Source organism: Ostrea edulis, chromosome 2 (assembly GCF_947568905.1).
Source record: "Ostrea edulis chromosome 2, xbOstEdul1.1, whole genome shotgun sequence".
In the NCBI taxonomy this organism is placed as follows: domain Eukaryota; kingdom Metazoa; phylum Mollusca; class Bivalvia; order Ostreida; family Ostreidae; genus Ostrea; species Ostrea edulis.
The window spans coordinates 86025405-86040483 of record NC_079165.1 but is presented as its reverse complement, the minus strand read 5'-3'; the positions used below and the strand labels follow the sequence as shown (position 1 = coordinate 86040483).

The window sequence follows — 15079 nt, the reverse complement described above, 5'->3', positions numbered from 1 at the left end:
TGGCGTTTTGTTTAATTAAGTAACTATTGGATTTTATTCAGAACAAATGGTGATATTCACATACACCATCAGTGTGAGGCAGACAAGGACTTTGTTCATTGCTAACGTGAAGCCTCGTCCTACAGCAGAGGGACACATCTGTAAATCACTGAATTTTCAGATCGGAATTCCTCAGACCAAAGGTAAACTGATTGGTGCAAAGTCATTCATGATAGGGGCATTATCTGTAATTTTGTAACCAAAAAATTAACTTGAATGGAAATTACTTTATATTATATATTTCAGTAATAACACCTAAAATTAATGATTTCAAACTTGTTTTAACCTCAAAGCACGCACATGAATATGTAATTTTGATTACTGAATAATTATTGTCTTGCAAGACAATAATTCTTCCCGATATATTTCTTTACACCAAGAACGGTTATCTAACGTAGTTTTATTAGGTTCCTATTCTTTTTTTGTACACAATAAATGTTTTTATTAGTCATTAATATATAATCCTATGTCATTGAGAAATTTGGAGAAAAATTGTTGCCATCACTTTCACAGCTAATGCCCCTTGTTGTACATATTTTCGTTAAAAAATGAATTGATGCAAAATAAGAAATCATGTATGCTTATATTTTCCGTTTAGGTCAGTTGAGTTTGGAGACTCACATTTTATCTTATAGGTATCCTAAAAAATTTGATCTATCAGAAACGTTTAGACAATTATACTTATTTTAGATGAAGAGTGAAAATATACAAGTAATTCTTGTTGAGTAGACAAATAAAAGTTGATGCATTATACACAAAATTTTAACGATAAATCTTATTAGGCCGTTCTTTAGCACACTGATTTTGACTGATCAAGATATAGGGCTCACGGTGGGTTTGACCGGTAGACAGGGGATGCTTACTCCTAGGCACTTGATCCCACCCCTGGTATATCCAGGGTCCGCGTTTGCCCAACTCTCTATTTTATTATCACATTTTTCATCGATTTCCTCTCTTCGATGACTAGCATGGGATATTATGGGGTATCTCCAAGTTTGATTGATGAATTTAGGTCTATGTTCGGCGCTTACGGTTATTGAGCAGTGAGGTTTCTTTAGCGTGCCACACCTACTGTGACACGGACATCCATTTTTAATATCCGAGGACTCGTGACATTCACGCCTGATACCGAGCGTTTGGCGTTGGAACTGTCACTACCCGTTTTAACGACTTAGGTCTGTCGCGGCCGAGATTCGAACCCCGACCTTCCGCATGCGGAGCGAACTCTAGTTTTGTATTAAGGTATGTAATTCATAGATGTCTGGAGTTGTTTCACTTCGGTATTCTTATCTGGATTTTGTTTAGTGTATTTATTTATGGTATTAGTGTAGATTAATATACAAGATATAGGGCTCACGGCAGGTGTAACCGGTCGACAGGGGATGCTTGCTTTTCCAAGGCACCTAATCCCACCTATTGTACATCCAGGGGTCCCCTGTTTGCCCAACTCTTTATTTTGAATTTCTTATAGGAGTTATGAGATTGATCACTGTTCGTTATCTTCACCTTTCATACATGTCTGGATTTGTGATAACTTTCTATTTCTGGCGTTGCTGTAGTTCTATATCCATGTCTGCATATTCTTATTCAAGTTTGAAGTAGATCGTAGTTATATTTCCATGTCTGTAGTTTTATGTTTATGTCAGGAGTTGATTGTAGTTTTAGGTTCATGTCTGTAGTTGATTGTAGTTATATTTTCATGTCTGGAGTTGATAGTAGTTTTATGTTCATGTCAGGAGTTGATTGTAGTTTTATTTTCATGTCTGTAGATGGTTGTAGTTTTATGTTCATGTCTGGAGATGGTTGTAGTTATATGTTCATGTCTGGAGATGGTTGTAGTTTTATGTTCATGTCAGGAGTTGATTGTAGTTATATGTTCATGTCTGGAGATGGTTGTAGTTATATGTTCATGTCAGGAGATGATTGTAGTTTTATTTTCATGTCTCTAGTTGATTGTAGTTATATTTTCATGTCTGGAGTTGATAGTAGTTATATTTCCATGTCTGTAGTTGATTGTAGTTTTATGTTCATGTCTGGAGATGGTTGTAGTTTTATGTTCATGTCAGGAGTTGATTGTAGTTATATGTTCATTCATGTCTGGAGATGGTTGTAGTTATATGTTTATGTCAGGAGATGATTGTAGTTTTATTTTCATGTCTCTAGTTGATTGTAGTTATATGTTCATGTCTGGAGATGATTGTAGTTATATGTTCATGTCTGTAGGTGGTTGTAGTTATATGTTCATGTCTGTAGTTGATTGTAGTTTTATGTTCATGTCAGGAGTTGATTGTAGTTTTATGTTCATGTCAGGAGTTGATTGTAGTTATATGTTCATGTCAGGAGTTGATTGTAGTTATATGTTCATGTCTGGAGATGGTTGTAGTTATATGTTCATGTGTGTAGTTGATTGTAGTTCTTTTTTCAATTTTGTTCTTCATCATAACAAATGTCAAAAAATCAAAACATTTCAAGATAAAGATTGTGAATATCATTTAACAACACAATTTATTTCCTTTTATTACCATTTACGGCGATGTGGTACAGTCTGAACTCAATGTGAAGTCCACTTCCGCGACAGCTGGTTTTCGATGCCTTTAGTTGTAAGACGGGATGTCGTACTTCTGCACTAAGTTTAATCTCCATTGTCCTCCAATAAATTGATGGATCAGCAAATAGGACTTAAGTATTAAAATAGATTTAGAACTTAGTGGACTCATTAAATTAACAGACAGGTGTGCATTGTGTGTGATAAAAATAATTCCAATAATTACTTCTTATCTTTCAGTGCTCAGCAATACCTAAATACAGTTCTTGGTGTTCTTAAAATTGGATACAGCGTTGGTTGATTATATTACTGGCTAAAGTTAGTGCAGGGATATGGGAGAAACATTGAGACTATTATTGGTCGGTGTTCTCGTGTATGTTTGGCCTCTGGTCTGGACGTACACACTAAGTGACGAACTGAATCTACACACCGCTATATTCCCATCTACGTACGACACCAACATCAGACCCGGAGCAGATAGGGCCGATCCGCTACAAATAAACGTCACGTTTACCTTCAAAAGCATTAAAGAATTTGACGAATCCGTCAGCAAGTTCTCAATAACTGGAGCCATAGGGGTAATTTGGAGGGACAACCGTTTGACGTGGAATCTCTCCAATTATGGAGGAGATTTGTATACCACCCTTGTCCCCCAGAAAAGAATATGGGTACCGTTCCTCGTCAATATGCTACATTATAACACATTAACAGAAATTGGACATGAAAATCTTAACATAAGGTTAGACAGTAGTGGACTGATAACTTGGATTGTGCCTAACCTCTTCGAAAGTACTTGTGACGCTGATTTGTCCTATTACCCTTTCGATTCCCAGACTTGTCTTATGAGTTTTTACATACCAGGGTTCTTGCCCTCTGAAATACAATTCTACACTCCCAGTCAGACAATGAGTGTGTCCACCTACAGTGAAAATGCCCTATGGGATGTTATAGAAACGAAAATTTATACCGTCACCAATACACTTCAATTTCAAGAAGTGCGCATGTCTGTCAGAATGAAAAGACGTCCAGTTTATTATATATCCAGTTTAGTTCTGCCGGTTTGTTTTCTATCGTTCCTACAATTATTTGTATTTTTGATGCCTACTGACTCCGGTGAACGTGTTGGATTTGCAATAACAGTCCTTCTAGCAGTTGCTGTCTATTTGACCCTAGTCCAAGATAAACTGCCGGAAGGGTCCGAGCCCAGCGTTTCCTACCTCAGCTACAAACTTCTTGGAGACTTTATGATCGGGGTGTTTATGATGATAGGAGTCATTGTGGGATTACGCTTTTATCACAGGGATGACAACACCTTAATTCCGAACTATCTACAGAAGTTTCATGGAGTTGTCCTGGGTAGCAGTTGTTTTCCTTGTAGAAGAAAGCGCAAGGTGACAGTTGACGAGAAGGAAATCGCTAAAGACGTTAAGGAAGACCCGGGGTCTACACTCCTGACATGGCGCGATATCAGCATGGCGACAGATCGCTTCTGTCTCTCTATGTTTGGATTTTTACTACTGAATTGTAACATGGTATACATTATTGTTATTGCATCATTCTATTGATTCAGTCAAATAAAATGCTGATCCATCTTCACAAACAGTGTGTACTTTTATAAAGAAGTTCATTGACTGATCTTGATAGGGGTTACGGGGGTTGAACCACCCCACCCCACCCCCCATTTGTTAGTAAAGGGAGAGAGAGTATGGTATCAATATTTTCCCGGGTACAATTTTTACTTTTGGGTTGGTTTCTCTGCATTTTATTCCGTTTCGCAAAGTATTTCTGGTTATATATTATGAAACACTGGTTATATTAAAATACTATTTGATATCAAGAATTCGAACTACTGATATCAAGAATTCTTTATTGAAATCAAGGAATAAGCCTCTACAAGCAGGGATGGATCCAGGATTTTTTGAAAGAGGGGGGTTTTCAATGCTTTTCTGACGAAAGGCGGAGGGGTTCCAGACTATCAAATACAGGTAAATTGTAAACAGTGGTATGGACTGAATTGCGTTACTGAATTCAAAATCATTGCTCTTTATAAAAGGTTGCAATGGGTTTTTTCCATATGTTCCCAATGTCTGTGATTGGATGCATAGATGTGATAGCAGTGTAGCGTTAACTTTACCATCGTGATATTTTTTCAATTCAAGGGTTTTAAAGGGGAAGGCAATCCCAAAACAATTTACATGATTAATGATATGATACAAATTTGTCATACTATTCTGTTGATATACGACAGAGATAAGTTTAAAAACGTTAAAAATAGAAATTCCCGCCACCTATAGAGGCTGCCATGATGTGGAACTCTTTTGTATTCAAAACCGCAAAAACGAATAATTTTGACGTCACACCGTCTGTTCCGGTTTTGATGAGATTCTAAGATCATAAAAGATTATATCAATAAATTGGTTGATGTCTTCCTGTCAAGCTGTTAATTGCACTAATGCGAAGGGGAGATGTGATTTTTTTTCTTTGGAATTCGTGACCCAACCAAGTCATCTGAAAAGAAAAAACTATGTAAACTGTGGATCCATCATTTGCACGAAGACAAGTTGAGGTTTGAGACATTTGTATGAAGAAACGTGTACCGTCTGTGGGCCTGGTCTGCGACTCTATTGAACGTCTTCTTTTCTCAATTTCTTCTTGCGAAATAACGGGCTCTAATCTATACGGATCCAAACTTAACTGTTCGTGACTTGTCATGTTTACAATGCTGCAAATGAAATAAGCTGGAATCGACGGTGTGACATCATAAATTAACCTTCAATGGCCGCTCTCTTAGCGGCGGGTAATTTAAAATATATGATAGATTAATATAGATTTAATCGTTCAAGGATTTTTGTTGTTTTAGACTGTCATTGACGATATTCAGTCTGCGAAATTAGCGGTAGTTCAAACGCCCGCGGCCAGTGATTTTCCTGTCGGACATGTAAAATCCGCTTGGCAACAAGTCCGACTGGCTTGTAAAAAAAAATTACCTGTCGGAGTTTTAATTTGACAGTCGGAAGTAAATAAATATTACGCGCGTGCTCATGTCATAGAATTAGAATAACTCGCCCCAAACAAAGTCATTCGTCCCATTAATTACACATCTTCACTCGGTCTGTTCCGGATTTGTCTTTAAAATTATTCAGATTTCGCATGCGTATAATTTACTTTCATTTTCAACGACTTTCATTATTCAATGTCAGTCTTAAGTATTTTGCCGGGGCAGTCCCTGGCAAAGTACCAAAGTGCAAGGCCAACGACGAAGATAGGCAGTTGGCCAAACAAATATACGAACGTAAGAGGGAGAGGAAATTCCTATCTTACTGGAAGAAAGGACGCCCTTGGTTGAGGTATGAGGAAAACGCGAGCCTGATGTTTTGTGACCGGTGTATTGAACATGGCCAGTCACAAAATCTTGATTCAGCATTTGTAAAAGGTTGTTCTTCCATGAAGCTCACAAAATCATCACTCATAGAAAAAGTGTTTCTGTTGAAAAAAGCGAGGCAGCTAAATGTGTTGTTTTGTTTGGGTTTTTTTGCATAAAGCAGATTATGAAAAGCTATCTTACAAAGTTCGTAATTTTTTTTAGTTTTTTGTACATTTTTGTTTTCGGGCAAGTGAAATTGAATTCGCGCATGTGGATTTCCTGAAAATGGTTGCCCGAATGGTTTGTGGTTTGCAAATCTTAATATCATTGACTGCGATATCAGTAATACTTTATTCATAAAAGCAACAATGTGGTTAGGGTTGCCTTTGCCTTTAAATGCAATCATTAATTATTATAATAAATAGAAATTATTTGTGTTTATATACATTATGTAAATGACAAAATACCGCCAAATAATGCACTCATCCACTTTAGTTTGGAAAAGAACACTCCAGTTGATAACAAAATGTGTAAAACAATGCATATTTCTGTTGATTCTATTTTACACCAGAGAAGAATACGGTAAATGCAGAAAAATAACGTGGAATTTGATTACAGGTACCTGAAATTAGAGACTATATAAAGATCGAGCTGAACACGTTTTTGGCTTGTCGAGAGTTAAAGATACCCCGTAGTAATGAACATTGTAAACCCCATGCCGACGATAAATTAAAGAAATATGATATGTATGATTGACAGAAGCGCATTTGCATGAGAATATTTTAATGTCTACCCAGAGTTATTGTTCCTCACACTATTTGTTCTGAATATTTTGTAAATTTGCCGATAGGTGCCGTTGATTGAAAGACTTTCGAGTACCCTCCTAGTAATCGCTGGCGCATGATTAAAACGTACAAAATACATATCATGATATCAACAACTTAAATACTCTGGGTCAACCTGGTCCCTCTGAAAAAATTCTAAGTTCGCTCCTGACGTGCATGGGAGTTGAGGTCAAAATAATCATACCTCTTTGAAACCATAGAGGGGGGGGGGGGGGTAATAACTTCATAATTGTCTGCTGGCCTGGATTTCTCGAAATGACCTTAATTCAAAAGTTGGACTTAAGTCTGAGATTTTGCTCAAATTTTGACTGCTCAAATAAAAGAAAACTCAAAGTTAAGTTTGAGATTTTTTCGTGAAATCCAAGCCTGAGCGAAGACGCTCCTAAACCAAACATAAGATAGCCCAACATTGGAGTGGATTTGTAATAGTGAAACTATAGTTCAGGAATCGGTTAGTAAATTCTCGAAAGGAAAGATTATGCAACAGCATTCTTCTAATTGAGCTTATTTTTCAGATATTAATTTTGGGCAGATTTAGTACAGATGATATATGTTTCATTGCAATGAATCTTTTATTCTTACACTTCACTATGCTTTTGACGAAGACAATTTATAAAATGTTCAGTTACCATTTTGACATGAAAAAAATCACAGGTTGGGGACCTCTTATCAGTCGATCGATTGATTTATTGTATATTGTTTAAGGTCCCTCTCTAATTTTTTTTTCACTCATAAGGAGTCGGCGAAGGACAAGGTTGCAAAATTTAATCCTATTTTAGGCGCTTACGACCTTTGAGCAGGGATGGCTCTTTATCGTGCCACATCTGCTGTGACACGGGGCCTCGATTTTGCGGTCTCATCCGTAGCCTCTTACGACAAAGAAGGGGGCACTGAGGTCCTTATCAGTCTACGTAACACTTTCGAAATAACAGCCGTATTCACAAGTACCTGAAGACGTGGTAGCTCAGTGGTAGAGCGTTCTCTTCTTAATCGGGAGGTCGTGAGTTCGAGCTACGCTCGTGTCATGGCCGCGTCAAACCTAAGACGTAATATATTTAAGGATTACTCTTTCAACAGGCGCTCGACATCTTAGAAGTGAGAATCACGGGTCTTTTGAATATGACCTTTAAAAACAGAGTTCCCGGCTCGTGGCAGGTGTTGCCGCGTAGAAGAACTCTCACTGGTACGGCCCTGAGCGCTAGGGAAAGGTCTAAATTTGTGGAAATTCACCTACTGCTGGTGAAGTCTCAATATTCATGAGTGGAAATATTCTCGACGGGACGTAAAACACACAATTAAGCTTAAGCTGCATTATTCAACCTAACTCAAAACATATTTTACACTATGCAAGGTGAAGATAACGAACAGTGATCAATCTCATAACTCCTACAAGCAATACAAAATAGATAGTTGGGCAAACACGGACCCCTGGACACACCAGAGACTATGATACACGCAATAAAGAATACAGGGTTACAATCAGCAGACTAGAAATACACAAAAGTCTTTTGTACCTGGCACTATTCGGAAATGAAATTTACTCAAATAAGAAATTAGAGAAGCAAACTCTCTCGCATCTTCGCTAGCCAAGGATTTACGATCCGATCCGATCCGCTTCTCTACAATTTGCGCGTGGTGTAGCGTAACAGCTATCTGATTAGATGCAGGCAACTTGGCCTGCATCCAATCATATGCAGGAAATTGTTGACACGAAAATCGTGCTACATGTAACGTAGCCAAGGGCTGTAGAGAAAGCAGAACGGATAGTAAATCCTTAGCTAGCGAAGATGCCTCTCTCAGTATATTAAACAAAAAATACAGAAATTATTTCTAAGCCTCTAAAATATTTTTCGTTTGGTAAACGCATTATCAATATTATTCATTACAAACTAAGGACAATTCTCCAAATTGTACTTATGGTTTATATTTAAATGATAGAAACTATCATCTGTTTGACAAACTCTTTAGACTTGAAGCTGTTATAATAAATACACATCTCTTACAATGGGATAATAACTCTTTATCGTGTTAGATCTATCTTATTGTTTTCTCGCCAGTTCACAAATTTATAAACGAATATAGAAGATCATATTAGTTACAAGACCTGATACGGAAAAATACATGGTGTGAAAAGAAAACCCGTATCGGGCGAGGCTAACTGTGTAACGAATTTATCACGTCGAAGACCTCTAACTGTATATGTGGGGGTCTATATCATACAACTTAGACAAATGTCTTTCCTTTTGTTTAAGAATAATTGAAAACAACTGTTCTGAATTATTTTTTAATATTTTTGATGAGAAAATTCAACAATGTCAACAAGTGTAAAAGTATTTGAAAATAGTAACAATAACATGGTAAACAAGAGAATGACCTGTGTAGGAACCACTGATCACATTGTTACTATGGTAACCAGGTGGGTTTTTTTTTAAATCTTAAAAAAATTATTGTAAAGGTACAGTTGTTGAAAATGGTTGGATTTGTTTGGCTTGTTTGCATGGTGGTTGTGTTGGACATATATGTGCTTCCAAAATTGTCAAGGAGAGCACCGATATCGACACCAACTAAATCATCTGCTGTACTTGTGGTAGCTACTGGTAACTGTTTCAGGGATGAACACGACTGTATGACTGGGCGACTTATATCACATGGAAGTAGAGCCAGCTGATGTTTTAGTGTTAGCACTAATAATTCAATCAAGGTTTTACTCATTTGATTTTTTTCCTCCTCATCAACACGTTGATATACACTAAGGGATTGTACAGATTTGTGGCCTGTTACTGCCATAATTTGAGTAGGGCCAAACATCCCCTTCGACAGAACCGTAACCCCAGTAGCTCGTATCGAGTGATTGGTGTATACTTGACTTAATTCGCAAGATTTGCTCAGTTCTGACATGAATGCTCCAAGTACTTTTTGTTCCACAGGTACTTTTGCGTACCAAACATCATCATTTTCTGAGAAAGTTGACAGAGGGCGCTGCCAGAGCCGTTGACCAGGATTCAATTTACTGATGTAGAGTTCGTAGCTTGATACTGGACAATACGCAGAGTCTGAAGAAACAGAATGTTAATTTAAAACTGTCTATTCACAAAATAATATCTACTCTCATGTATGAAAATTCCATTTCTTAATCATTTTTTTTAGAATTTTAATATGTATAAGAATTATTATTGTATTACTGTCAATGTATTACATTTGGCTGTGTATTCTATTTAGCGCCTTTGGCGGAACGCAGCTTCCGCTAAATCAAGTACATCGCTAAATGCCATCCGTAAATCTAGATGTTTAAAGCACAGGCAATTGCATCGCTTGGGGGTCGAATTTACTATATAAAGAGTAAAGGTATAGAACTCGAAATATAGGGTACCCAAGTTAGCCGATGTAAAAACAATAAATTAATTAATATAAAATTCTACTCGGTATATTAATTTATTCATACATAATCAATCTACATTACTACCAAAGTTCATCCCAAAATTCCGTATACTTCCCAAGATATGCAGAAATGAACTCCGAAAAATGCCTATTATTTTTTGGTTGCCTTTTAGCTGGGCCCTGACACTATACGACTACACAGAGTGTTTGAGCATTGCAACAAGCTATCAAATAGAATGTGCATCATAAAATATCATTTCTAAAATGAATTTCTTACCCCAATTCATAAAACGAAGTCCGTAATAGCTCCAAGTGACTGAAAACTTAAAACCGTGTGTACTTTCATTTTATCACAGTCATTTTCATCGGTGCCACTAACTACCCACTTTGACATCATTATTATCAATCGTCAAACACCTGTGATACTGTGATTTAGATAAAAATAGACATAATAAGACATTTGTATATTTATAAAGGCTTGTTATTAGCATAAATCATGTACTATAATGAATCAATAGTGATCATTATTAGTATTTGAGTCTCTAAATCGTTATGGGTCCTTCCATCTCTTTTGGGTAATTAGTCATAACTACCGTTGATGGTTGGGATTTTGAAAGTACAGACGGTTTAAAAATTTTCAGTCACTTGGAGCTATTACGGACTTCATTTTATGAATTGGGGTTAGAAATTCATTTTAAAAATGATATTTATGCTGCACATTTTATTTGATATCTTGTTGCAATGCTCAAACACTCTGTGTAGTCGTATAGTGTCAGGGCCCAGCTAAAAGTCAACCAAAAAATAACAGGCATTTTTCTGAGTTCATTTCTGCATATCTTGGGAAGTATACGGAATTTCGGGATGAACTTTGGTAGTAATGTAGATTGATTATGTATGAATAAATTAAAATACAAAGTAGAATTTTATATCAATTAATTTATTGTTTTTACATCGGCTAACTTGGGTACCCTATATTTCGAGTTCTATACCTTTACTCTTTATATAGTAAATTCGACCCCCAAGCGATGCAATTGCCTGTGGTTTAAAGTAATTCAGGAATGCGCTAAATCAAATTTACGCTAACTTGTTGAAAAAACGATTTCCGCCAAATATCGTACACGCCAAATATAATACGTTTACAGTATTTAGCGATATATCCTGTGAGCTCGAAATAAAGGACACCACAGAGTCGTCCATTTCTGCTTCATACTTAGATATTTTATTGAAAGTAAACATTAACGGCAAACTGACAACTCAACTGTATGACAAACGGGATGATTTCAGCTTCTCCATCGTCAACTTCCCACATTTGTGTAGCAATATTCCATTATCACCTGCATATGGTGTTTATATATCTCAACTGATTCGATATGCAAGAGCTTGTTCTAGATATAGTCAGTTTTTAAATCGAGGTAAGCTACTGACAAACAAGTTGATGGTACAGGGATTTCAACAGTCTCGATTGAAGTCAGCATTTCGCAAATTCTATGGTCGTTATAACGATCTAGTTCGTCAATACAACCTCGCATTGGGTCAAATGCTGTCTGACGTGTTTCATACCGATTGTTAAGCCGTTCTTGGCACACTGATTTTGACTGCGGATAACTCCGTTTACCTGATCAGGATATAGGGCTCACGGCGGGTGTGACCGGTCAACAGGGGATGCTTACTCCTCCTAGGCACCTGATCCCACCTCTGGTGTGTCCAGGGGTCCGTGTTTGCCCAACTATCTATTTTGTATTGCTTATAGAAGTTATGAGATTGATCACTGTTCGTTATCTTCACCTTGCATTACACTTTTAATGAATATATGAAGATGACAAAATTACCTGGTATCTCGGGTATAATAGGAGGTATGTTTTCTTTGTCGTTCTCCCTATGATTTTTCGTCATCTCGTCCATGCATTTACTTTAGTCACAAACTTCTGGTCCGACTTTGGATCTCGCTTTACAACAAATATCTGCTTTGTCATGGTATCATATGCATATTTTCACAGCATCTTCTGCAAAATTACATAATTCTTTCATTTTAAAACTCTTCTTTTAGTTGTTTCTTGTCTGAAAATCAGAAATACACATGTAATGACTATATTGAAAATCTGTGTCTGTGTACATGTGTAAATCTACAGGTGTTTTCTTTAAGTAAAAGTCTACACCTACCTGAAGAAATACAGCCGAATATCAAACTGATCTTTATTCAGGAGACCACACGGTGTCGTTGGACTAAGATGAATGGATGTGTACAGCTTTTCCCGATCTGCCTCCGAAATGACAGCATGGTGGGTAACAGTTCCAAGATCCTCTCATTTCAGTTCCGCCATCACAGCTTTGAAGTTTTGGTTTGGATCTGCAAACTCCGGGTCCTTAATGATGTTAAAGGGTGGAGATCGTAAATATATGTTTAGAGAATGTCTGATGTTCTCGAAGGACGATGTTTTATACTTCTCTCCATCCGGTTTCCGTGCGTCACAGTAAAAATGACCCAGAACTTCCGACAGACCGACTGCCAGTGTATCATAGGCCTCAAATTCTTCATTTTGGCCCTGTTCCTTCAGATAGTCCCTAAGGATCTAAGCCGCTTTTGCATTACACCGAAGTGTATTCTCTGAATTAACTTTTAGCCTTTTCTCGTCTATTTGTGTTGCAGTCGTCTGCCCAAATCGCTTCGCCATTTTGACACAGCTGCAAGTCGAACCCGACAATAAATAAAATTACTCACCCAATACAGATTTTACTCGCATGATACGGGGTTTTTTTTTTCTTCACGGCGTCATGTGACCAAGATCTGACCAATTAGATTTCAATAATTTTGTCTGAGGCGTGATAATAATTAATACATTGATACTAATTAAAGTATATATACCACTCACCTATATCATTTACTGTAATCACGTGCCAACTGTAGTGGATTTATCACCGTCAGAGGAAACTTGTTTCCAAACATTTTGTATATAAAATTGTTAACTAGTATACAGTGAAATACGATCAAATCAAAATATACTAAGGAAAACTTATCATATATCATTCAAACAAAATTAAAAAACAAATTAAAACTTATCTTAATCATACCTCCTGATACTGTCATCAAGTTAACTAATTAATTTATCGTGTATTTGCAATGCATAACAACTTATATTTCTTTATAACTTTCATTTTCAGTTGGATATAGTAAGTATTAAAGAACGTGAGAGTTCGAAGTAGCTGTTATCCATCTACTCAAATCAAAGCATCCCCCATTAAGGTAAACTTCTGTGACTGGTCTGATATAAATCTTGTAGACTTTAAGGTAGCAGGGGACAGATTCGCACTATAGGCCCGGTCAACTTTTTCAAAAAATGGAAATACCCCATATTTGAAGTGATATTACATGTGTAAAAATGTATACAATAATTTTAGGATGCATGTCAAATGTAGCTGAGTGCTTAATAAAAATGTTGATATACAACAAGTAGGTGTCACCATGATTCCTAGCATATAGATGGGTGCAAATACGAAACTAAGACACGTGGTCAGTTGCTGAAGAAATTCCGGTGAAAACATGCAGGGTCTAGCAAAGGGTCGGTAGCTGTGAGGGAAGGTGGATGGCCCCATATGAGAGGTAGATTTTTGAGAAGGGCAGATAGGGTCCTTGATTGTGCACAGTGTCTAAATTCCCATGTTTGGTACTGTGATGGTGTGTGGGTGGTGTGGATTAGCCCAAATGAGGGAAAATCAAAGCAAAAAAGGGGAACCTGCTCAGAGCATTTTTTTGTGTACCAGCACCAGTATTTATAGATTACATATAATTTAGGGTCATAATTTATTAACTACACTAATATGAAATACAAATATTGACATAAAAGGGAATTGTGATTTTTCATTAGTATGTCATAATCTGAATTTGGTGTATACCCCCTATCCACATGTTTCAAAACCAAAGAAACTGTCCTCTGCAACCTAAACCTATCTAAAACTAATTAAGAACCGCCGCGGTGACCGAGAGATTAGAGCGTTCGCCCCGCATGCGGAAGGCCGGGGTTCCAATCCTGGCCGCGACATACCCAAGTCGTTAAAACAGGTAGTGACAGTTCCATCGCCAAACGCTCGGCATCAGGTGTGAATGTCACGGGTCCTTGGAGATGGCCCTAAAAACGGATGTCCCATGTCACAGTAGCTGTGGCTTGCTAAAGAACCCTCACTGCTCAATCGCCTTGAAGCCCTTCGCCGGTCTTGGTGACGTATCCATATGAGTGAAAAATTCTCGAGCGAGACGTTAAGCAAGATGCAATCAATCAATCAATAAAACTAAGTAAGAACACAGATATACAGTCTAATATAAATATTGTAGACTTTAAACCTATCTAAAACTAATTAAGAACATATATAGACTGTCTCCTTTCAACTGTAGAATACAGTTAATTCTATTAAACTAAGTAGAGTACAGCAGTGATTTTGATTTTGGCGATTATTTCCAAGGTTTACAGAATTATAAATCATAAAAGTGACATGTACATTATATCGGACGGCGATGTCAACAATTTACTGTTTTTAATGGTCATGATCAATTTCTACTGTTAATTTTGGTAGGAAATTGCTAATTCATATTTACACAACGTAAATTGAATCGTATTGATGACGAGTGTCTCTGGCGTTCTTTAATCGTTCATTAAATTAAATGCTAACATGGTTTGTGTGTTCCCTAATATATTATAAACAACGCATCGTAGAATGAGTCATTTTAGTTCACTCGTGAAGGAAGCTTTTCAGTTCCTACTCATTCATTCCGTCTATCTGTTTACATTTCATTTCGACATCTTCACAAGAACGAACAAGAGTACCGCCAACGGTACATAATACACCCGTGAAAAGCTAATATAGGGCGTTTTTCTTACACCATGATTTGTAGAACTTGCCTTCAAGCAGTATAAG

The 15079-nt window shown here is 37.1% G+C and overlaps 2 protein-coding genes across 2 annotated transcripts; one reads left to right on the top strand and one right to left on the bottom strand.

Annotated features, from left to right (window-relative positions):
- Window positions 1–4184, top strand: LOC125681254 (acetylcholine receptor subunit beta-like). Its single transcript, XM_048921263.2, has 2 exons — window positions 1–182; window positions 2825–4184. Exon 2 carries the CDS (start codon window positions 2917–2919, stop codon window positions 4147–4149), a length of 1233 nt encoding a protein of 410 aa, XP_048777220.2. The 5' UTR covers window positions 1–182; window positions 2825–2916; the 3' UTR covers window positions 4150–4184.
- Window positions 4185–9078: 4894 nt separating this feature from the next.
- Window positions 9079–12663, bottom strand: LOC125681899 (uncharacterized). Its single transcript, XM_056155279.1, has 3 exons — window positions 12332–12663; window positions 12001–12174; window positions 9079–9846 (listed from the first exon to the last, which is right to left on the bottom strand). Exons 2-3 carry the CDS (start codon window positions 12071–12073, stop codon window positions 9197–9199), a joined length of 723 nt encoding a protein of 240 aa, XP_056011254.1. The 5' UTR covers window positions 12074–12174; window positions 12332–12663; the 3' UTR covers window positions 9079–9196.
- Window positions 12664–15079: the final 2416 nt, after the last annotated feature.

Coding starts and splice junctions, on each gene's coding strand:
- LOC125681899 (XM_056155279.1), bottom strand. CDS start 12,073: ATGGACGAGATGACGAAAAATCATAGGGAGAACGACAAAGAAAACATA. Junction 9,847..12,000: donor TATTATACCCGAGATACCAG/GTAATTTTGTCA, acceptor CTGTTTCTTCAG/ACTCTGCGTATTGTCCAGTA.
- LOC125681254 (XM_048921263.2), top strand. CDS start 2,917: ATGGGAGAAACATTGAGACTATTATTGGTCGGTGTTCTCGTGTATGTT.